General features: G+C 42.7%; 1 protein-coding gene across 5 annotated transcripts; it reads right to left on the bottom strand.

Annotated features, from left to right (window-relative positions):
- Positions 1 to 195: 195 nt before the first annotated feature.
- Positions 196 to 23440, bottom strand: KLHL24 (kelch like family member 24). 5 transcript variants are annotated; one of them, XM_082288056.1, is made up of 9 exons: positions 23290 to 23440; positions 23087 to 23189; positions 19896 to 20001; positions 15550 to 16537; positions 10388 to 10572; positions 9365 to 9483; positions 8105 to 8293; positions 7487 to 7675; positions 196 to 6309 (listed from the first exon to the last, which is right to left on the bottom strand). In XM_082288056.1, exons 4-9 carry the CDS (start codon positions 16467 to 16469, stop codon positions 6109 to 6111), a joined length of 1803 nt encoding a protein of 600 aa, XP_082144182.1. In that variant the 5' UTR covers positions 16470 to 16537; positions 19896 to 20001; positions 23087 to 23189; positions 23290 to 23440; the 3' UTR covers positions 196 to 6108. The 5 variants fall into 5 exon arrangements, with proteins under 5 accessions (XP_082144182.1, XP_082144185.1, XP_082144183.1 ...); XM_082288059.1 differs by lacking the exon at positions 19896 to 20001; XM_082288057.1 differs by lacking the exons at positions 23087 to 23189; positions 23290 to 23440 and adding an exon at positions 22655 to 22860.
- Between the last annotated feature and the right edge of the window lie 789 nt (positions 23441 to 24229).

Raw genomic sequence — 24229 nt, 5'->3', positions numbered from 1 at the left:
ATGTTGAGTACAGAAAGATGAAGAAGGAGAACACCTGGACTGGGAGACAGGAGCACAGATCAATGGAGAGAGACTGCACAAGGGGCAGAATCCAACAAGGTAAATGACCCCCAAAAATCCAGGAGGGAGTATCTCCTTGTACCACCAAGCCCCCCCCTCCGGAACTTCTCCTGAACTAAATAAACCACAGTGAACTATTCAAAAGGCAAATGTTTATTAGATACACGGAACTTTAAAAAACTTTCAAAGAATTATGCAAGAAGTATATTTAAATATAGCAGGTGTTACTGCAATTGTGCTACATTACAAAATCACTTTTCTACTGTCAGCACAATCTGAAGACCTTAATGTTATATGCGAGCTCCGTTACATTGACTCTGGCACACAGTAAGTGGTCTGAGCTTTCCTGTTCAAATGTCATTTGTGCTGCACCAGGCTGTTCTTGAGGGCAAGATCAGCTCTCTGTGGAACTACAGCTTTTATGTTTCAGTAGATAAAGGAACTGGCATGGAATAACAAGAACTGCTGTTTTCCTCAGCAAAAACAGGAAAATCCAAATATGATTTCATGTGAAAATATCGTATGAGTAATAGTTCAGGAGGTAAACTCTCTTTCCATGGGCAAGTAGTTCCTATTAATCCGACTCCAAAGTGCTACAGGTGCACCAAAAGGAGAACGACTCATAGGTCCAGCATTTACACAGATGAAACAGTACATTACATTCAAGTCTCTTGATTTGCTTATTGCCATGCTGCACCACATTATTGCTTCTTATTTTGTATCTTGAACAAGAGGTTGATGACTTCAGAGAGTTCAGAAATATCACAGAGGCTACTGACTAATACAAGAAACTGTACATGTTAAGGACAGGAAGTCAAAGACTAAACTCAGTCCTTTGTCACTGAGGTGTGCTGGAAACAAAAAATAGAAAAAAACAAATACTGATTTCCCTAGATTAAATCTGCCATAGCACTGCAATAATGGAAGCATTCTATGCATATTCTAAACAAGAAGTTTAACTGTTCTGATTAATGAATGGCAATATTTATTTCTCCTACGAGGACATTTAACTGTCTGGACAGTAAGACAAGTCATAATGAAGGTAACAAACTGGGAGGAGTAATCCAAGCTCTTTTTCACAATAGATAAAAATACAGGTGAATTCAAGGCACGGGTATTTTCAAAATTAACACACATTATTTTCTTTGGAGCTAATAATACAAACTAAGCCCTAATTACTAAAAAGCTGTACACAGGGCCTTTATGTGCATCACTTGTAACAGCACTATCAGAAAGTGATCACAAAATTATTCACATACAGATGTGCACATAAACATACAAGCATAGACTGGATCTCTACAGTAGAAAAAAAAAGAAATATTCCTGTAAATAGCTTACAGTTCTTAGACAGTGATGTTATCATGAACTTGTGTGTAATGCTGCTTAGAGAAGACGGCTGACACAGAGGCAGCATGCAGAGAACATGGAGTCACAGCTGGTTTGGGCTTGGTGGGAGGCTGCTGGTTTGTGGCAATGCTCACAGCACTGACACAATCACGATCCATTTTAATTAATTCCATCTGAAATAATTCCATACTGAGGAAACTTGTGTGTTAAACAAATTTTACAAAACCCAAAACACTGCTTGGCCCCCATCCAGATAGCAGGTTTCTGCTTAGGAAGTTCATCTTACCCTGTAGGCTCCTTTTCTGAGTATACGGTGCTCAGATTTTTTTTAACCAGGCACAACAAATAATTTCATTTGTAATTTGTGTACACGAGACTACATTCAGATGAAAATATTCATTGTGCCTCACAGTCATCAAGCCTTGTGAGTTTCTTAATGCTCTTGAATTGGTTTTTGCCATCTTCAGTGGTGAAAAAGAACCCCACATCTACTTGTCTAGTTGGGCAATTCAGAAAAATGAACCCCTGGCTTTCCTGAGTATTGCCACTAGCAGGCCATAAGCATATCTGCATCTTTATTGCTCCAGCTGAGTTCACTGAATTTACAAATATGAAACATTTTTACCACCTGAGTTTCAGCATCTGGAATTGCAAACTTATGAGCATCCAGAACACCTTGGTTTCAGCAAGCCCAGCCAAACTACAACCCCCAAACACACTGGGTCTCCTCCTGCCATCTCTGAGCCCACTCCAATGCATTTCTTTTGTCTCTGCTCTTTGGAGGCGGACTAAGCTCGGGCTCTGCTGACCAGCACCGCACTGTGCCTCGGGCAAGGGGAAACATCACCTCACAGGCAGTGAGTGGGCCTGCTTCTTGTTCTGTCCTTGCAGCAAGTCAAAGAAAAACAGGATAAACATAAGTGTTTACCTAAGATAATGAGGTGAACTCAACTATTTTGAGGAAGAAACTGAACAGGCAGTAGCATCCTTGCTCTCAAGCACAGGTGACCAAAGCTTCCTCTGAATCTCTGTTGAGGTGAGCATTTCCTCTTCCTCCATCATCAGCCTCTCTCAAAACTTTGCAATGTTAAAAATACTATTTTAAAAGCTTCAGTAAATTATGATAAGGGTCTGTATCAACATAATCTGCTTTAGTATCTCTGTTTCAAGAGAGTACAAACAAAGCAATCTTTGATGAGAACTGCATGGGTGCCAATTAAAAGAAAAAATAACAGTACAATCTGGACCCCTTGGTGCTGGAGGGGAAAGGACAGTGCCCAATCTCCCAAATGCATGCCAGACACACAGTATAAAATGATTTATCTGACGGTACACATGGAAGAGATTGTACAAATTATGCCTACTTAACCATTACCAAGGAGGCAGCCTACAGGTACAGCTACGTGACTACCAGGCAATGTACCAGCAGCTGATGGCTGTAGAAGGGGAATGCTTCAGCCAGAAGCCAAGGGCTAGAGGCTGCATGTGGTGCAGTGATCAGTAAGTGATTCAGAACCTTCCAGAAGCCTGGCTGCAAGAAAGCATCAACTGTCTTTTCAATTAACATCACACTGCTAAGAACAGAAGTGGACATCAAAACAGAGAAGAAAAATATTTACTCATTTTTGTTTAGCGGAGTAAAGACAACTCTTAGAATTTATTTTTCAGGTGTGACTTGGAGATGCTTGAGCCCTCATATGTATGGTTGGACTGAGGTTACATCTTTGTGCCAGTGCTCTAGAGCTACCAAACCTACTACCATTTATGATAGAAATATTTTTATTATAGTAGATGACATTAATAATTTTCTCTCCTAGCTGAGACAAAGGAAAAAACTAAAACCAACTTGCTGCTCAAGCCCATAAACTGCAAGCATCTAGATATGCGTAAGAGTGAGAGTTTAAATCTTGGAATTCATTTATATCTAAGTGAAATGCATTGGAGAACAAGTGGCTCAGGAATGCAACTTCCAAATTAATGCATCCTTCTAGAAAAATGGTACATTTTCATTAAGTCAAGGTCAAATTTTTCTTTTCTAGTACATCTAAAAATAATTGTCGTTACAGAGCAGGCCAGAAGTGCAAATTATTTACAGAGTTAACAAGCAAGAAGAAAAACTCACTGCCCATTTTAAGGAAATCATTGCATAAGTAACTGACATTTAGCAGTGCTCCACACCTGTAACTGTTCAGCTTTGATAAAGGTTCTCAAGAACTGTAAGCAGAAGTTCTCTGCATCTACACTTCTGCATTTACTGGTTCATTAAACACTATCATTTTCAAAAATATATAACAGTAACAGTACATAAATTGTTAAGAAAAGACAACTAAACTATAAAATGAATCTTCAAAACCATGGAAAGCAGTATCTTGTTATTTACAGAGTAGTGCAGTATTATAAACAGAGATTAAATGACACTGTTCTACACCTACAGAATAAGGACTGTTTAAAAACAGTATAGCATGACAACATTACAAGTCTGAATACAAACAAGAGGAAATCAAAGGAAAGGAGGATATTTTTCAAATTGCATCTCTAATTAAGTGCTCCTACAGTCTCTGGTATTTTCATTTACAATGATGGCACAAGCTATATACACTGTTAGTACATAAAAATCAGTTACAGGGCAATTACCATTGCAATCAACAGACCTTATTTACAGGTACTGAAATTGCCATTCCAAAGTAAAACTTGGTGAGCAGAAGCAGATGAAACTTAGAAAAGGATTAATTTATCTGATTCATTTGTCTTACATTACACCAAGGGATTTTCTTTTTAGGGCAATGTGAATCTACATGCTCAGGGATTGACCTCCTGATTACATCACTGATATGCAATGATTTGTATTTTATCAGTATTCTTACCATATCCAAAACAGTGTTTGCTATTCAGCCAGAAATTAAATTTGTGTCCTTTCCTGAGGTTACAAGTTAATGCATCCCAAAGTGCAGCTCCCAGTGCTCTTTAAAAGTCATGACCATGTTACTGAAAATGGTGACTCCCAGTTTGGCATAGCTTCACTGAGGGTCAGAATTTCCATCTCATGAAGAAATACTCTGGGAAAACAGATGAGGAAAGTGCAGTGGAACAAACAACGTTCCAGAGATGGTGCTTGTTTTCACCCTCCTGAGCAAGCACAGAGACCAGAACCCCGAGGCCAGGGCTGGCTCTGCAGGGGTTTCATGGGGTTTTTCTGCCCTGGCACTGACCAACTTCCCTACTGGCTGCTGTCCTCAGAATTCCTTTGAAAGGCAGTTCCTGAGGTTTTTGGTGATTTACAGGAAATTGGTACACAGACGATATTCATTTTCCAACTCTCAAGTGCTATTTCAGTTTTTATGAACTTTGTGCCTCAACTGCACAACTGTGTACTGGAAATAAGGAGTCCTAGTAGAGAAATCTAGGGAGGACATAAAGAAATACCTTTACTGAAAAAAACCCAACCCAATAATGGTGGTGCATCGAAATACAGGTGCTTCCTAGGCTTCAAAATTTTCCAAAACACGTCATATGGCTACATGGACAGGTCCACAGATATTTTTCTGGTGAAAGGAAGGACCTTTCCAGAACTTCTGTATCTGTGGCCAAGCAGTTTATACAGTGGTTTAACTGTGCTACAGTAAGTGATTGTCTGAAGAAAGGCCAAGAAATACTTGGTGGATACTCTGCCATCTCTGCAGATGAGATAGCCAAAATACTAATTTATAGCTGTAGGGCACAAAGGCAAGTCCCCACCTCTATCATCAGCTAATTTATAATGTGATTCAGAAAGCTGGGAGAATCCAGAGTTCAACATCCTTTATTTCTTAAATAGTTTAGACATTGCAGTGAGCAAAGAGTGAACCCAGTAATTTTCAGCCTTCACCCATACTATTCAAAAAGGTAAAAACTGGGATTCAAACTTTGCCTCAAGAGATGCATGCCTGAACCCACTGGTTTTCCATGTCATGTAGCCTTGTATTTCTTTGCTGGATATTTATCAACACTCTGAAAAGTTCCACAGGGTTAAGGTACATTACCATCATCGCAGACTGTTGTAGTGGTTCACCAAACCACCAGTTTCTCCTTCAGAAGTAAGCATTCCTCAAAGATTCTCATATTTGTCCAATGTAGCTTGTTTTGTTGGCATTTTGGTTTGGTTTTTTGGTGGGTTTTTGTTTTTTGTTTTTTTTTTTTTAATTCCAACCCATGCATGACCTGACAAAAAATCTACTTGGTTAAGCCAAGTAATCCACTTGGAAAAACGATGCATATGAATTAGAATTGAGCTTTTTAAATTGCAGATAATTATCCTAGATGATTCTTTGGGATTTACTTGCCGATATTATTTTTCCCATTTAGCAGAACTGGAAACACCTTGCAGATATTGCTTTTAAGACACAGGCACAAATGCTGAAGGCACTTTCCCCAAAAAGCTTTTCAAGATTTTAATTACTAATCACACACAGGGCAAACTTTCCGACCACCAGTACAACGTACTGCTCTCATATCAGAGCCCACAGCAGATATAACTGAACTCTGGTTACTGGATAGGTTTGTAGACTTGTTTGGTAAGTTAAATTAACCCTTCTTCTAAAGGCACAGGATATAATTTTCATATGACACTTAGGCAGGGAATTCCCACTTCAGGAATCTTTAAAAAGCCTGTCTTGCAGCAGACCACCGGATTCATTCTTCTTCTTTTTTCAAGAAAAGAAAAAATTACAGTTTAAAGCCTTTTTCATTATATCTATGAATGGTCACACAGCCATGATACGATACTGGCCTGGGCATGGCTGCTACTCCTGTGATAATGCCTGTTGCAGGGTCATAACAAAGAATAGTGTCTGTGGCTTCACCATTTTCCCGTCTTCCACCAAGGATATAGATTTTTCCATTACACACAGACATGCCACAATTCTCCTGTTTCAAGAAAACACAAGGGAATACACAGTTATTTCAAAAGCAAGATTAGATTCATGCGTGTCTGCCCCAGTGCAGGAGGGCAGCATTGTAGACTGCCTTTTGTAAACAGCCTGGCCTATACTATTCCCTCCTGAAAGGGCCAGTGCAGAAAGGACAAAAATTAGGGAAAGCAGCAGCACAAGCCTACAGAAAAGACTATTTCAGGTCTAAGCATTTACTACATGTAGCTCAGACAAAGGAAACAATGGAATACAACTGAACACTGTACTTACCATTTAAAGATCTGAGATAGGGAAAGGAGGAGAGAACAAAGCTTTTCAGAAGAGGGACCACAGTAGGTACTATTAATGCAAAGAATGGGAACAAGGAGAAGCAACTTAGAGGAGTAACAGATAATGAAGAGGGATGTAAATGGGGAGAGGAAAAAAGGCATGACTAAAAAGAGTGCACAAGGAAAGACAGTGCTATGTCTTACTTGAAACAGAGACAGGATTTTATTTCTTCCTTAAAAGCAGGCATGGAAAAAATACTCAGTTAAATAGAGAACACAGATTAAAACAGAGGAACAGAGGGAAGGCTGGGAAAAAAGAACAAATTTCTCTTAAGGTAATACCACAGAGTATGTGACTGGTGTTTTAGAAACATGGGGAAATGTAACTGCTACACACACACACTTCACTACTGAGGGGACACATGCTCCAATCCTGCTCAGTATCCCGTATGTGGAAGTGACAGAGCTCTCACTGCTGAAGTCAGATGGTTTCTGTGCTATACAGTGGGGTTTTTTTACACTGTAAAAACAGCCTTCAGTATTTCCTGTTACACTGAAAGGCTTTAATCAATTATAAGGAAATTAATTCCTTCAGTCTAAAGGAAAACATGCAACAGAAGATAATTTCTATACAATGAAATCATCATCCACTATACTGTTGTTCAACAGTACCAGCTCCCAAGCAAAGTCTGGAATGGCTAACAGTGACACCCAGCTGAAAAGCTACTGGTTTAGAAACTTCCTCTTCTGTGAGGTGGAGTTATGGAGATGAAGAGGTAAAGCAAGAATGGAATCAGAAATGCAATTTTATCAGGGTTAAGCAAATGTATGCTTATTTAACGCCAAGATAACAACATCAAAAACTACCTTTCAGCTGTCTACAGGTTTTTGATTGGTAATTACCTGTCTGCTGAATGTGTTCTGTACATGCATCCAGTAGTCCTCGATTGGGTCATAGCAGTAAATGGCTTTGGTGAGCCCACCAGCAACGTAGATCAGGTTGTTCAGGGACACAGCCGTGATACATCTCTTGGCAATGGGGATGGTTGCACGGAGCAACCAGGAATTGGTATCAGGATCATACGACTGAACCTGGAAGGAAGGACAACCCTTTCAGATTGAAAGCCCAACTTAAGTAACAGCCTAGCATGCCCACACAGGTTACACAAGGAGAGACAAAGCAGCAGTACCGCCCCAAAAAAACAGAGTCAATGTAAATGCAGATCCATATATCAATAATTTATATATATGCACAATATTTGACATTGTTTTCCGAACACTCACATTTAAGAATTCACAGAACTTGTGAAGCCAATGACACGAGCAATGTATCCATGAGAAAAGACCACAGTAACAGTGTATCACTCAATTAACATTTTCTACTCCGTATTTTTTTATTAGAATAATCCCACAATCCATCCAGCAAAAAACAGTTCAAGCAGATCTCCTGTAGGATCTGGTTTTAAACCAGCAGTGCTGTTTGCTGTGGATAGAAGATGCAACCAAACACAGCTAACTGACCTTGTCAGAACAGGTGTTGTCATCAGGGCCACCTCCAATGACAAAGAGTTTGCCAACACAGCTGGTGACAGCTGGGGAGCTCACAGCCTCCTTTAGGGGAGCCACCTCGGTCCAGCGATTGGAGAACGAGTCGTAGCACTCCACACTGCTCAGGCGGTTCTGCCCATCGTATCCTCCGACCACATACACCTGCACAAAGTGGTGGAAACTACCATCATGTCGTGTTTACAGTAGGTACTACATTTAAATATAAAATTAAATTAATTTAAAGCTAATTTGCTAGGTTTGTCAAGGGATGCATTCCTCAAATTTTTAATTTATACACAGGAGGAGAAGAATATGGTCTAAAAATAAAAGGTAAGGACTCCCTGGAGAGTTCCATTCAGTCACATGAGGAATGACACTGCAAACACACACCAAAGCATAGTATTATTAATACTGCAATAGAAGCTTCCTATTTGAATAGCATTTGTTAGAAAAGGCATTTCTCTGTATTTCTCTTTTTTTTACATAACATTCAACAACAACAGCAGCAGCAAACACCCAGCTGAGTTTATCTTTGCTTTTTGGCATTTTGCTTTTTCCCTCCTTGCTTACAGAAGTGTTTCCTCCTCTCAGTTTGTAAACTCTACTTTCTTGTCTCTTCTTTCATATTTAGGAAGCAGAGCTCCTTACTATTACTGTCTACCTTCTGCCCTCTGCTTGCTCAGCTGCACGTTTCATCTCTAAGAAGATCAAGTGACACCACATGCACATCTTTTCTAACTTTCACTGAGTCCCAACTAGGGATTTCATGTTCAGGCACATATCCCTTCAAAATACAGAAAAACCTCCCATTTCCACATTCCATGTGTTTGCTTAACTTCAATATAAAACATTAAATAAAACTGCTGACATTCAGAGTAGTATCAGCTTCTGTTAATAACTACAGTAACTGTTAGGCAGCACTTCAGAAGCCCAGGCAAATCGAGATGCTTCTTTGCTTCCCAAAAAATTGCTTCTTGGAAATAAGCCACTTCAGTGATGAAAAAAAAACCTTCAAAAAATAAATGACTGAGCAGTGAGATGATTTTCATGTCCATGGGTAGTGTCTGATGAAGAGCCTAACTGTTTAAATTGTTTAAAATAATTATTTGAAAATACGTATTTTTAAAATAATTTGATATTAAATACAAAGTAATGCTTAAGTGTTTTCTCCACTGTTTTCTTATATACAGCAAACATTCCCATTGTAAAAAAAATAAAATATACTTCTCTTACTTTACCCAGAAGAACAGCCATTTTATGTCTCCATCTGCCTTTATTTAAGGAGGCAACTCTGATCCAAATGTTAAGTTGAGAGTTATAAATCCATACATCCCGGCTATTGATTCTTCCACCTTTAAAATGAAACATATGCCAATTTGAGTAATTACTGAATAGGTAATGCTAACTATTAACATGCTGCCCTAGAGTGGGCAATGAAAATTTCATATCCCTTTTTGGGATGTAATAAGGATCTACCAGTATTTATATGTTACACTGAAAAAGTAAGTTGCAGTGGCTTTCAAAGATGAAATCACACAGTAAGTTGTTTTCCTCATGCTTTCCTTTCCCATAACACTGAGATCACACTAGATTATTTCTAGAAGTTGGAATGCATTTTAATGGCTTTTGCCCAAGCTCTTCAGACTTCCTGTAGTGTCACTACCCGGGTGAGACCCTCGAAATCCCATGCCTGTGGCACATCCCTCCCGCCCGCTGCTCCTCTGCCTGCCCTGTGAGCACCTCTTTCATTTCACACTTTGTTCAAATGACAGGCACACACACCTGAGGAGACGATTTCTTTGGTTAAACCAACACACACTGGTGTCTAAACCATCAGCTGCACCCTGTCATTGTCGCTTGCTGAAGGACTGAATATGCTGCTGGGAAAAGCCTGCTTGGGATTTTTTGTCTGTAGTTTTCCCAGCTGTTGCTGCACACAGGCTCCTGCTGTATTTTAAAGCAGCCGTAAGCCAGTCTCTTTAAATACAATTGATGTCCTGGAATCAGCTGTAAAAAACTGCAGATTCATGCCAAACAAAAACTCCAGAAAACACTTTTGTTTATAGTAAGATTGTGCTGGGGCTGGTGTTCACAGCAGAAAGTGACTTTCAGTTGAGCTTCTGGAAGTTCACAGTACAAAGATCTGCCACACCATTTAAAAAGCAAACCAAAACAAACACACCCCACAAACAGCACAAAATGAAAACCAACCAACCAAGCAAAGAAAGAACTCTTGAATTTTTTACGATTATTCACCTGAAACAAGAATATCATTCCGCAGAGCACACACCGCATACTCAGACTTGGTAAACTCTGGAAGTTTAGCCAGTGACTTCCACTCTCCTGTCACAGGATCATAGCACTCCGTGTATGGCAAATTAAACCCTCCAACTCGTTCACATCCTCCAACAACAACTATCACCTCAGAATAACCAGTTGATCTAAAAAAGTGAACACAGAAAATTAAGATGGAGGAGATATTTATTAATACATGGAGGCGAAACAACATTGTCTTCAAAACTGTATGAAAATCAGAAAAAATACTATTTAGCTTTAACTTCCACAACAATGGAAAAAGAAAATAGAAGAAAGTCATTTAGCAAATGGGTTTTCACCCTTTCCAGCTGTCTCATTACACAGCAAGTTACCACACTGACAGGTGCCCTGCGTAAGTGGTGGAGTTGCACTGCACAATGTTCTATGTAAAAACCGTGTCATTAAATAACACAGAAAGCCCTTACTCTAATAATATTTTTCCTTTGACTGTACACCTAGATCCAAAACAGTTCAAGCAGGGCTGGAGACAATGAGATGAGCAATCTGTTTCACAATGAAATCAGACTTCATTCCCCTCCTGAGCTTTACAAAATTAATAGTACTTTACATCCCTAAATATTCCAAGTGTTTAAAAGCAGAAGCAATGTAGTCACCAAAATAAGGAAAACCAAAAAGACCTTAGAGCCAATACACAGTAAAACAGAAAACAGCAGTGACAGGAGGAAACATTAAAGAACACTGAAATAAAAATTCAAACCTAAAACCAAAAATTAAAATTCAGTGTTATAAAACTCAGGAATAAATTAGGCATTAGACAGTCTGCAATGTCCCCAAATAGACCTTTAAGTTCTATTCCACACACTCATCCTCCTTCTACTAACCAGATGCTTCTGCATTATACATATTCAATATTCACAGCAGTAACAAAACTTACCTAACAAAAATTAATCCACATTTGAATGTAGAGAATCAACCAACTACCTCTGATGTGCAAATCAAACCGCGACCACCTTTATTCCTCCTTTCAGACTTATAATTTCTTGTCAGCGTTTGTCAAACTCCTATCTTTCCAGGGCATTTTTAAAATAAAGTACTTTCTACTGACAATAGTTATTTCAAGGACTGCTGTCAGTTAAGCAAAACTGAATGCAGGACTGATTTTATTTTTGATGAGCCTATTTGTTGTGTTGTGCTTTGTACTATGATTCCACTGTGAATAGGTATCTCATAGAACAGACATTCACATCATTGCTGAGTACTGCAGTCTTCTCTCAGTAATAACGTAAAAAAGAGTTATGAGTGGATTTGAGGTAAAAGTTGCATGACCTGTCCCTAAAATTCCTAACATGAACTTATCACATATTCACCTATAAATCCTGAGGAGGCTTTCCCTGTTTTGAAACATCATGAACAAAACTAGTTAGCCCTTCTATCTCCTTGTCACCACACACCATATTGAAATATTCCACACATGTTTCCACTCAGAATATTGTAAACAGGCAAAGGCAATGCTAAATAGTAACATCCTATAGGATAATATAAGTGAGATGTGTCTGAGAAATGGCACTTACGCACCTGAACCCATCAGAAGAAACTCTTGTCAGCTGCTCAGCTTTGAAGTCATGCTCCTCCTTGGTTTCTGTATATTTACTGTTTACTGGTTTTTGCTTTTTTGAGGAACAACTCCAAAAAGAATCTCTCAAAGGGTAAGAGAGGGGAAGTTCCTGTGCCAACAAAGCATTACCCAGGAAAAGAACTTCCATAAAAGCAAGACACTCATCTCCTAATTTGCCTTAGAAGCAAGCCCAAAGACACCAGCTAACTGTGTACAAAGAGGTTTGTCTGTGGATTACTTTATAGATTAGAATTAAGGTCTCCATTTACTCACTGACAAGATGACTGTGCCAGATTATCAATCTTTGGTTTAAAAATATATGAACTGAAAATCTTTGCTCAGAGAGAGCTCTTTATGAATTGCTGTGATGGAGTTTTTCAAGAAAATATTCATTTAGCACAGTATTTCAAATCCAAGGAGAACAAAAAATTTTCCTAACATTTTAGTACCTATATGACCACATTCTTTCTTCCCTTAAGAAAATTTTTCTCCATTATATTTTCTAGAAAAAGTCTTGCACTGTGCAGGTTTTATGGTTAGTTTCACTTTTTTTTTTTTTTTTCTTCCTCAAAATGACAGAGGGCACATCCATTTTTTAAAAAAGTAAAATGTGGTAGGAATACACAAAAAGAACATCCAGGCAAAGGCTAATTCCAGAAAAGAACTATGGATATACTTAAATGAAGTTTAGAAAAATCTGTGACCTCGACCAGGAAGCTTCTCTTGTAGCCCTCAGAAGAAACAGTGTGAGCAAAGTAACACAGGCACTAAAACAGGCTCTAAAGACTCCAGGAGACATTATCCCACCAAGGACAGGTGCATTAAATAGAAAAGAGGGAGTGGAAGACAATCAACAGTGTCATACTATTCCATGCATTCCCAAGAGCAGGCTTTCCAGGGGTCCTGAGCTACACACACACCTCTTGATGAGGTGAAAACACCAACCAGCACAACATGAGCTGGACAGAAGAACTTTCGGTAGTTCAAACAAATTACATTCAAAACCATGGTAAGTTCAGAAAATAAATTACACAAATTCTGGTAGATCACTACCTTTTTCTTTCTCACTGTTCAATCAATTTTGGGTAGTAAATGAGGCAGCAGACAAAATGTAAAGTGAAATAGAAACCCGTCTCTAAGTGGGAAAAATAAGGGACTACATTTAAGTTTTCCAACAGTAATCAAAAAGGACATGTCAAAATGTATAAACATCGTAACTTCTAGCTAAAGAGGACACTCATGGATTGTTACCAGACAGCTTAACAGAAGCTCTGATGAGAGTCTGACGATAACTCAAAGCACGCAACAGAAGAGCCCCTCCAGTTTTGGGTATGGAAACGTGTTCCTGCTCACTGCTTGGTCTCAGCTTGGAGATTTCGTGTGCAACACAACCAGGAGGGACAGGACAGCCTCACAGGGAGCAGGAGGGACAGCCTCAAGATGTCACTGTGTCGTTACAAGTCCATAACTGAAAGCTCTCTCACAAAGACCTGCATTTGCCAACGATGCCTTAGTAGCAAAGGGAACAGTTATGCCACACTTCAAACATTTATTTACTTCAGGTAACTCTTCACTGGCTTCAAAAAGAAAAAAAAAATCAACTTGCGAATTGCAATGTAGTCTGTTCTTTGAAAAACAAGCAGAACCCACTGCAGCCATAGGTGCATCCACAGCCATACAACCAATCACAATTTATTTCCCAAAGTTTCAGTAAAAGCACTGATGTGGGAATTTTTTATCCTGTAGCCTGTCTCCTTTTAGAAACAGTTTATATAGAAGAGACGTTGCAGGAAGGCAAGAAAAAAGAAAAAGAGCTCTCCATCGTCCTCCCCTCCCCAAGGCCCCTCAAAATGCCCAGAAAAGGTGCGATGAAAACATGGGGGAAGGGGGACCTGGCAACGATTTTAAAACATGATCTCGTTTTGCTATAGGCAACAGAAACAAACAGACAACAGAAACAAATGACAAAGAACTATTCCATGAATGTAATATAGAAAAGGGGAAAAAATTCCTGCTGGGAGGCCAGCCAGTTTTTCTCTTTGTAAATTACTTCTCTTGTTCCTGCCTACTCAAACTCCCACTGCAGTTTAATAAAGTCAGCAATAAAACCAACAATCCCCCTTGCTTCAGAAATCACCTGTATTAGACAAGATACTTCATTTGCAAACTGGAGGACCACTCTGGGGATGCTCAGATTCTCAAGCACATACACCCCACACACTGACAAAACTTCTGAGTGTATTTGCCTTCCTCAGCCAATTAAATAAGAAAAGCAGAACAAACACTAAACCAAATACTGCAGCTTGCAGCCCCCTCCAACAGTCTGAATTCCCATGGTCCCTCCCTCAGGCCCAGACTCAGAAACTATCACTGCCGCAATTTCCAAACTGCCGGGATCCAAACGCTTGCAAAGACTCCCCACAGCAGTGCACAGCTTAGAAAGCCTGGGAGCAGGGCTGCAAGGACTTTTAAGAAGAGTTTCTTCTCTCATGGCAGGACTGGAAATTGGAAAGCCACTAATGGGGCAAACATTGCCAAGTATTTTTTTTCCCCTTAAGCAAGCCTTTAACACCTGCCAAAAAAATAAAGGCTCCCTGCACAGTCACTGTACAGCAACCACATATGAGTAAGAGTAAACAAAGAGGAGTAACTCCTAACACAATCTCTTTGTCTAGACCATCATTGCATCACCTTAACATAACACGATTTTATAAAAAACAGCTTAAATCAGCTGGAGTTAACTTTATTGTGTCTACTATCATTGACATGAGGCTGGGAAAATATTTTTCAAGAAAAAAAGAATCATAATAGCCATTGCTCATAAATGCCACTAATGGATTCTTCCTCATTTCTTCTTGCAACCTCAGTCACCTATTTGGGCAACACATTATTAAGTGGAAGCAATTCTGAATTATTAAAATGTCACCGAATGAGCATGAAATACTTCAGGAACTGTTTCATGAATCTTTAAAAATACAATATTTGGTTTCTTTGCAGTTAAGAACCAGTTGTTCTTCTGTCTAATACAAATACATGTGCTACTCCATCTGTAAAATATTTGTTATGTAGCAAGGAAATGCTCTGAATACATAATACCCCCATCCACATCCTTTGTGGTGTGCTGTACATTTACATGACTGTTACAAAAAGAAAGATGGGGAAATGGAGTGGTTTACCTGCCACAGCACAGTAAGCTCTCTTCAAGACACTGCTATTATATGAAGTACCTTAAGATCTCCCCTAGCAAACATTAACCTTATACTTTACTTGCAAGGTAATATAACTTCACTTACCTTTTTTCAGAGCAATGAAGTGCTCTGTGCAAAAAGAGTCATTTATGCACATTCTCAAGAGACATGTGAGCTTCACACATGTGGGGAAGTACAGAAGCGTAACTGCAGCAGCTCCAGAATTTAGCAAAGTAAAATTATCTGCAAGAGATTTTTCTCCAGGCATGTGTATATCAAACATCTGTACATCAAATTATGTCCTTCTGCAGAAAAAAAGGTTAAAAACATTTCCTCACCTGCGTGGCCTAGTTCTGGGAGACATCATCTCGTTTCCAAGGATATGGTATCGCCTGGCTTCGTGCAGCAGCTGATAGCACTCTGGGGAATTCTGAATCAGCTGGTCCACCTCCACAGTCTGAACAAAGTAGTTGGGGTGCAAGAGCGGGAGCCTGACGTGCGTCAGGAGTTCGTGGAGCACCGGCCGGCGCAGCTCGACCGCGCGGTACACCCAGCGCATCACGGCCTCAAACACCATCTCCTCCTTACTGATCACCAGCTCGTCACTGCAAATGTAATCAATAAGCTCGTCCTTCCCCAGTTCCAGGAATTCTTCGTGCTGGGACACATCCTCAAACGTCTGCAGCGCAAAATTCCTGCACTTGGTGAACAGTGTCTTGAGTGAGTGCGTATCTGCAAAGCGCTGGATGCCCAGGCAATTGCAAGGATCCAGCTGCTCCTCCAGGAACTTGGCGCAGGCATCGCGCAGAACGCTGATCTGGAAGAGACTCGATGTTTCAAAGAGATACTGCACGTTCTCCGTCGTGATTTTCACCTTGCCTGTGTACACGTACTGTAAAAAGCAATCCATGGCTTCGGCAAAAATGCCATTGATCTCCACCAGCATCTCTCTGCTCTCCCTGTGGTCGTTGCAGAACATGGCTCTGAAGTAGCTGCTGCAGGCCGAGAGGACGGCACGGTGGCAGGGAAACTCCCGGCCCTCCACACAGATGATGACATCTGTGAACAGCCGGCTGTCTCGGAATTCATTGAAGATCTGGAGAATGCTTTCTGCGTGGGATGATCCCGAGGAGAAGTCGAAAAACTCAGGGCCTGACAACGATTTTGGGTCCATTTCAAAAACTTTCCGCTTGGTTGCAGGGGAATCTCGTATCCCACTATCCTCTCTATTCAGTCTGCGTCCCAATATTAGTACCATTGTTACATCAGTTGGCTATAGAGTCATTGAGAAAAATTCGCAGAGGTTCTCCTTCTCAGTGCAACGGTCTGAAAAATTAAAACACTTCAGCATTCAGTCTGGCACACTCTTGGCTTCATCACAGGAGTTAGACAAGATACTTGTTTGCTCACCCTAAGAATTGCTGAAATTGTTGACCTTTCTTGGAGGTGGTACAGGGCAAATCAGTGTGCACCTTGCCCAGGGCAGTGCAGCTCTACCTGCCACATGTTAAATGCAAAATATACCCAGAAAACAGCTGTCCTGGATGGCAACTTCTGAACGTCCCAGCATCACTGGTACCGCATTAGTGTGCAAGATAAAAAACCTCAAGATCTCAGCTCCAGCAAATCAACTGGCTGACAGAAGCCAAAGATTTCCTGGATAATGATCCAGAGCTTGAACTTTTCCCTTTTTTCAGTGGGATCCTCATTTCAGCTGGAGCCTCCAAAGTACTAATGTAACAGCACTAGTCAAAAGGGGGGGGAGGGAGGGAAGACTGAAATTCTAAAAGCAAAAATTTAATAATCACTCCATTTTCATTAGGAAGTCTATCATAATGAAGTCTTTTAACACTAGTGTTAAATAACAATCTGTGATCTCAACAAATAACCTTGACTGTAAGTTTTTACCTGTTCATTCGTAACATCTACAAATTAGTTCACTGATAATCTGTTACTCAATTAAAAATTAATGTACTAGCACACAAAACAGAAGATGAACAAGATTTGTTTGTGTAAAACTACTGGAAATATGAACAAAGGGCAACTTGCTGAGGACAGGGAGATTTTCTGTTTCCAAAGCACTACAGGCAAATAATTATTAGCAGGAGTTTTTGCTTGAACACCTTCCAGTTTCAAGTAGAAGTGTAAAGGTTCCTCCCAGCATGCAAACACACACTCACATTATCAGAGCACTGAAGTTGCAAAAATCAAATACTCAAACGTTTGCACACGCCAGTATTAAAATGTGTAAGTGAAGAAAATACATTGACTTTGCAAACAGCGCATGTTAGAGGTAGTGAAAGCAACCAATCTACCACAACAGGGCTTTTTGCCTTTCCTGAGCTTAAAAATGACCTGGATGAATGTACACCAAGACATACTGAGGCAGCAAGAGGCAGGCAAAGCATCCTCTTGGGCCTGGCATTGGTACAAATGCTTGTAATATTTATTTGTATGTCTAAAAGGCCACAAACTGAATTATTTTCAAATTTATGGAAATTTTTTTCATGCCTCCCAAAGGCTTTATTCAGTTTCCCAGACTGCACAGTCAGGAAACACCAGCTCCTCACGGCAACTTCATTTCCTGATGAGCTCCCATCCTTAGAGCTGCAATTACCCAGTCCCAGACTGGCCACGTCATCACTTAATATAGAACACAATAAACGAGCTTTTTTTAAACAGCCTTTTTACACAACACCTTTAAAAGGCACCATCTGAACAAAGAGCAAGGAAAGAATGTGTGCTGTACCTTATTCATTGAGAAAAGAGGTTCTAAAACTATCATGTTCCCAACAAAATTTTTTACACACATTTACATGGTAGATTCTTGGTATGGGGCTCATTTACCCTACAAAATACTTTAATTTGACTTAAAATAGGACCAGTTGTCACTCTGATGCCCGAAAAACACTGTTGCAATGAGCCTATCTAATAACTGATTGCCTCAGAGAAACTAATGAAACACAAATGGACAATCTGATCTGTAGCTGACATTCTATCCACTGTATTGCACAATTACTTCACTCTGTAATGACACAGGCCCGACACAAAACAACACCAACAACCGCCCCCAGCACCTCACCAGCTCTGCTGCTAAAATCCTACCCCCTAAATTGAATTTCATTTGCAACTAACTACATATTACTAGCATGAGAAAGTAGGCAGAAACAAAGCAGCACCAGCAAAGGGAAATATAACAATGCAAATAAAAATATAAACACTAAAGGCTGAATTCCAGTCTCACAGATTTAAATCAGATGAATTTCACAAAAGCTAATGGACCTTTTCCAAAGAAAGTTAGCCTGAAATGAGAAGCAAGACCCTGACAAATTGCATAAAAGGGCAAAGCACAGCAACTAAGTAAAAATTCTTCAAGATATCTTTCTCATTAAGTGAGAAGTTAAGACAGCACTGTATTATGCAATCACTAACAACCAGAAACAAGGGCTCTGGGTTACAACTGCTCACTGAAGAAACAATGTCTTCCTTATGCTTGGAACATCACAAAATTAGTGGTCAGAAAATGATTTTTTTTTAACGTCCTAATGGTTTAAAGAAATGGGAGAATAAAAAAAAATCCAGATTAAAAACTAATCAAGGGGATAAATATAATAAATTCCCAAATAAGATACTAAAAAGGAGAAAGAATTCCACTTCACTGCAGAACTTACTGTTTTTGTTTTTTGTACTTTCCTTCAATTTCTGCCCAGTTAATTACTTCTGCAGGTTTGTTTCAGCAAAACAACTTCACAAGCCTATCAGTAACAGTGTCACATGTTCAGCTCTATCACATATACATGCTGCCTTCCTGCAAATCTTGCTCTGGCAGTTTCAAAATGTCACCTTCCAGCTGCCTGCCCCAAAGTGGGAAAGGCAGAGGAGAACCTGTGCCTGAGGCTGAGCTGGGGAAACACAGCAAGACAGACCTGTCAGCACCTTTGCTGTATGCAGAGGTACTTATATGCCTTACCTGCCTACAGGCCCTGCACTGTAAAACACCAGCCATTTAGAGAAGTTAACACTCATATCTCTCCAGTAAGTTTAAACAAAGCAAAATACATTTTTTTTTTCCAAAGACAAGTATTGGGAATTATTTGATCAAATAGAAAAAAATAATACAAAATCTACTGGATTGCTTGTCTGAGCAAGGGTCAACAAGGATGGATCTTAAGCATTCAGAATCTGCCCGTCTGAAAAACTGGAAAGGAAAAAAAGATCACACTTCCAAAATGAAGTGCTTTACAAACACAGACATAACTCTGACATGGATGTTACCTCACACACATATTTCTGAGGTAAGCTGGGTTCACCATGAGTTCAGGTTCCTCTATTTCCTTCACCTACACTGTAGGCTTGTCTACACAAGTTGTTCCTCAGAAATACCCTACGACCCCAGTTCAGAGGCTGGTAAAAGAGCTCATAAAACATTTGCCCTGACACCTTCTATCAGTAAATCCTCTTATGCAAAATACTTTTATGTTGCACTAAACTCCTCCTTCCTCTACTGCCAAACTGTCCTGTGTGTTACTCCCGCTCCCTTCACCCACAGCTCTGCCAGCAGCTGGGTTTCTGTGACCTGTGTGTCACTGAGCTCCCTGGGCGAGGCCCTTCAGCAACACCTTGTCACCAGCTGTGCCTGAGCTCTGCCTCCAGAGCTTGCCCTCGGGGTGCAGTTTCCGAGTACCTGAGGCTGCGCTGGGCTTCTGCGGCTGCCAGTGGAGGTGACGTCCGGCCCGTGCCCACCGCTGCCAGCACCGGCGCTCGCCTGGCGTGGCTGGACCGCTGACCGCCTGTGAGGGGAGAAAAAGAGGCGCTGGGAAGGGGCGGGGAAGGGCAGAGCCAGCAGCACAAGACGGGTCCTGCCCGCTGTCACCTGGTGCGGTGTGAGCAGCAGCACCCCCCGGTATGTAACAAGCAAGCCGAACACCCCTGAGAAACGAAACCCAACTATGGCAACGGTGTTTTCATTCCGAGGCCTGGGAACTGCAGCTCAGGTTTGGCCAGTTCCGGGTATTTTGTGATTGGAGATAAGGCGGTGGCAGGCTCGCTTCACCTCAGGTGTGTGGTTAGCACAGAGTCAGAGAGAACAAACTCCCCACGGCAGCAGCCTGGCGAAACCACAGCACGTGCTCTTTTTGTTTTGAAAGGAAGACGGGGGTGGGGAAAAAAAGCATAACCCTTCCCTCTAATAAAATACAAACACAACATTTAGCTTTCTTTCGTCTTTTTTTGTGATTTATGAAAAAGACCAAAAGACTGTTGGTTTTAAAGAAGTCTTTTAAAAATAAAAATTCTTGTTTTACAACAGGTATCAAAGATCTGAATGTCTAAGATGAAGTCTTTAAGAATACCGATTAACTAGTAAGCAAGAATTCATAGTGATCAAACTGACTGACATGGTATGACTTAGTTGAACTGCAGAAGTTTTTATTCTCATGTAAGACACTATTGTGACCTTTAAAAAAGAAAGAGTATCAAAATTCAATAGTAATCCAAGCTAATGACACACACACAAAAAAGCCTTAAGTGCCCTCAAAAGTCACCCAGCAAAAAACAGGAACTGATTTGGAAATGACAGTCATAATTATTATGTAAAGCAAAACAAAAACAAGCATCGAAAAGGGACACCTTAAAAGTGCAGAACCCTTTATGTGCCGTTTTGTAAGCCAAAACATCCCTCAGAAAGGCACACATCCACTGAAGTGGGGAAAAAAGCACACTGCGCAGTATTATTCATGTATGGGGAAGAAACCGCGAAAAAGTCACAATCCCTCCCCTTTGGGAAGGATTCAGGAAGTACTCCAGATTTTGCTAAACCACACCAAACCAGAGCCTGAGCCCCGGCCGCAGTGTCCCCAAGGCTCTCGGGGTTCAGCCAGATGCCAGCACACCTGACACCGGGCAGTGCCCATCGGGCTGGAGCGCGGCCCGGCCACCCGAGCGAGCGGGAACCCCGCCGGGAAAGCTGCAGAACGGACCCGCCCGTGCCCAGCCCCGGCACAGCCGGGCAGGGAGCTGCCGCGGGAGCTGCCGCGGCTCCATCCCAGGGCGTTGCAGCCGCTCCCGCAAGGAACAGCGCAGCGCCGAAACCGAGCAAAGGCAAAGAAACCGCGGCCGGAGGCGGCGGCACAAAATGGCTCCTTCCGTCCCGCCCTCCAGCTCACCTTCACCCCGGGCCGCCCGGCGCGGCCCCCCCGCGCCCCGGCCAATCCGCGCCCGCGGCCCCGCCTCCCCCCGCCCGCCCGGCCAATCCGCGCCCGCGGGGGGCTCGGGGCAGACCCGCGTTACGAAACGGCCGCGGGCGGCGCGGGGGCACCGCGCGCCCCCTGCCCGCTCTGCCCGACGGGACGGGAGCGCAGCGCCCGCCCGCCGACACCGGTGCGCGCACGGGGCTGGGGGGAACAACAGCAGCACCACCGCACACCACAGGACACACACCGCCCTGGGTCGCGGGGCTCTGGCGCTGCCAACAGCCCTCCTCCACCGTGGCACCGCCGCTGCGCGCTGCCCGCAGAGCCGCGGACGCGCTGTCCCTGCCGCCGCGACTAACGGTGCCGGCCTACCCCGCGTCTCGGCCCCGCGCCCCGGCTGTCCCGTAGTGGCCTCCCCACCCTCCCCGGGGGTTCCCGGCCCGCCGCGGGGCATCGCACCCCCCGCCCCGCGCCCTCACGGCCGGGAGCGCGCCCCTCCGCCCCGCACTCACAGCCGGGAGCGCGCCCTGCCGCGCTGCGCCCCGCGGGAGCCGCCGCCGCCGCCGGGGTCGAGTCGGGTGCGTGGGCGCGGAGCGGTGCGATGCGGAGCGGTGCGATGCGATGCGGAGCGGTGCAGCGCGCTCGGGCCTCTCCGCCGCCGGCGGTCGCGCTGCCAGCGCCGCTCAAAACAAAGGGGCTGGCGGGGCATGTGACCTCCGAGCACCGCACATGATGTCACCGGCTCCGCGCGGCCCTGGGAGCTGTAGTTCTGCCGCCCCGCCCGGAGACGGCCCCGCTGCTGGGCGGCCGTCAGCGTCCCGGGAGGAGTCGGGGACAAACGGCGGGAACGGGAGAGCCTCGGTGGCAGCAGCGATGGACGGCAGCGCCTTCCGTCGCTGCGAGCTCTTGCCATCGCCGTCCCTTTGCCGGGGCTGGGAGAGCACACCCCCGGGGTGCCGCGACCGGGGGGAGAACACCCCGCGTACCCCTCGAGTATACCCGACCCACCCCACCCCACCCCACCCCGTCAGCAGAAGCTTCACGTGCATGGAAGCAAGCGGTGCATCGGGATGGCACCTTCCATTGGGACAGTCCCTTATGCCAGCTCTGGGGAGCTCTACCGAAGCCCTCCAGCAAGAGCCGTCTCCCAAACTGAAAGCAACACCCTGTCTCGGGGTAGGTGTTCAGCCTACATGACCGAAACAAAAACTATTACATGAAAAAAATTAACCAAGATAGAATCTTTGTCTACCTGAGCCACAGCTCCACCCAATTAATTCAGAATTTCCAATTCCTCTTCAACAGTAACACAAAACAGAGTGTCCCTGTCCCTGCTGACCACGGAAAGCCAAGGTCATCTTTAAGCTGGGACACGGAGAGCTCTGCTGTCACAGCTGGGGGTCGCAGTGGTGGCAGCCAGTCAAGAGCAAATATAAAAGCAGGACCCTGGTGTCATCGCCCTGCAATTTCATGAGCAGGTCTGAGCCTGTCCTGGAGCCCAAATTCACTTCATATCCAAAGTATTTGGACACTGGCCCATGCTCCAACACAGGCCGGTGGAACATGCCTGGGAGTATGGAAATTTATTTTTGTTCTGCCCTTTAGCATAAGCAAACTTGCAAGCCCATAATGCAGAGTAGCGAGGCAAGGGCAGGGGTGTGCATGCTTAAATTAAGATCATTACCTGGTACTAAATGAGGCCTTATGCAACGTCGTGGAGCTGATGTAGGCAGGTAACTGGCTGTGTTCTCCTTCCTAGAAAGATGACCTCCCCCTCTGGCCCCTTACTGCCAAGGGAAAGGAAGAAATACAGGTTCTTGTATAAGCTCCCCACTACTTTACTCTCCTAAATGTTGGATATCAATCCCAGGCATAGTATATCTTTACCTTTTGGTGAACCTCCCAATCTTCTGACCCCAGGATATTCCCTCTTGGGCCCTTCCCGGGAAGCGTACCCAGCCGTGTGCTCTTGGCAGTAGCTGACTGTTCTCTGTCACTGAAACTTGAAGAGCAGCAGTGTGTACTCAGGACTCCAGGACTGACCCCCTCCGGAGCAAACTAGGCTCAGATTTTCATAGGCTAAGCAAGCTCTGCTTTCTCCTGCGGTCAGGTAAATTGCAGCTTTGCAAAACAGTTAGAATTACTGATTAAAAATTAAAAGGATAAGTTATGAAAATAGACTGAAAATGTCAATTGATTTTGGAAAATGTCCATTTGATCTATGTTTCCACATAGATCTTAAACCTTCAACCATTTTCCTGAGAGCTAAAACTTAGAACTGCTTAACAGACTTCATTAGAAGTGAGAGCATTCAATCCATTTCTCATCCTCTGCCTGGAAAAGCAAAAGGGACCCCAAACAACATAGACAGCAAAGAGAAAATCAGCAGCAAGTTCACTGTCTACAATACAGGTCTGTTGCAATAATGTATTTCACTCACTGAATATAGGAAATATTAATAACCTGAAGTCTTACTTGTTACAAAGACATTAAATCTAAAAGTGTATGACCTAAGAAAAATGTTTTGCTTAAAATAGATTTCTTATCCTGTATTTCCTCTTGTCTGCCCCAGTTCTTTGAGTTTGTAACTCTTGGGGTCAATATGAATACATAGAGTTCACTTGAGAAAACATAACTGGGATTAAAGGAATGAGTCAGAGGAAGGAAAAAATCAAAACAGGATCAAGATACCTCTGAACTGGCTTGAAGGAGCTATCTGAAGGGACTATGTTTACTCCCAATAAAAACTGCACGTGGCAAAAATATCTTGAGTGAAGAGGGTAAATGGAGCATTTAAAAAGAAAATACTAATTCAAAATACTCATTG

This window comes from Coloeus monedula (assembly GCF_965178545.1).
Source record: "Coloeus monedula genome assembly, chromosome: 10".
NCBI classification, from domain to species: domain Eukaryota; kingdom Metazoa; phylum Chordata; class Aves; order Passeriformes; family Corvidae; genus Coloeus; species Coloeus monedula.
Note: the sequence above shows the minus strand (reverse complement) of the source record. Positions and strands in the feature narration are given on the sequence as shown.

Coding starts and splice junctions, on each gene's coding strand:
- KLHL24 (XM_082288056.1), bottom strand. CDS start 16,469: ATGGTACTAATATTGGGACGCAGACTGAATAGAGAGGATAGTGGGATA. Junction 8,294..9,364: donor TGGCTGTTCTTCTGGGTAAA/GTAAGAGAAGTA, acceptor CACTTTGTGCAG/GTGTATGTGGTCGGAGGATA. Junction 6,310..7,486: donor AGAACACATTCAGCAGACAG/GTAATTACCAAT, acceptor TTCTTGAAACAG/GAGAATTGTGGCATGTCTGT.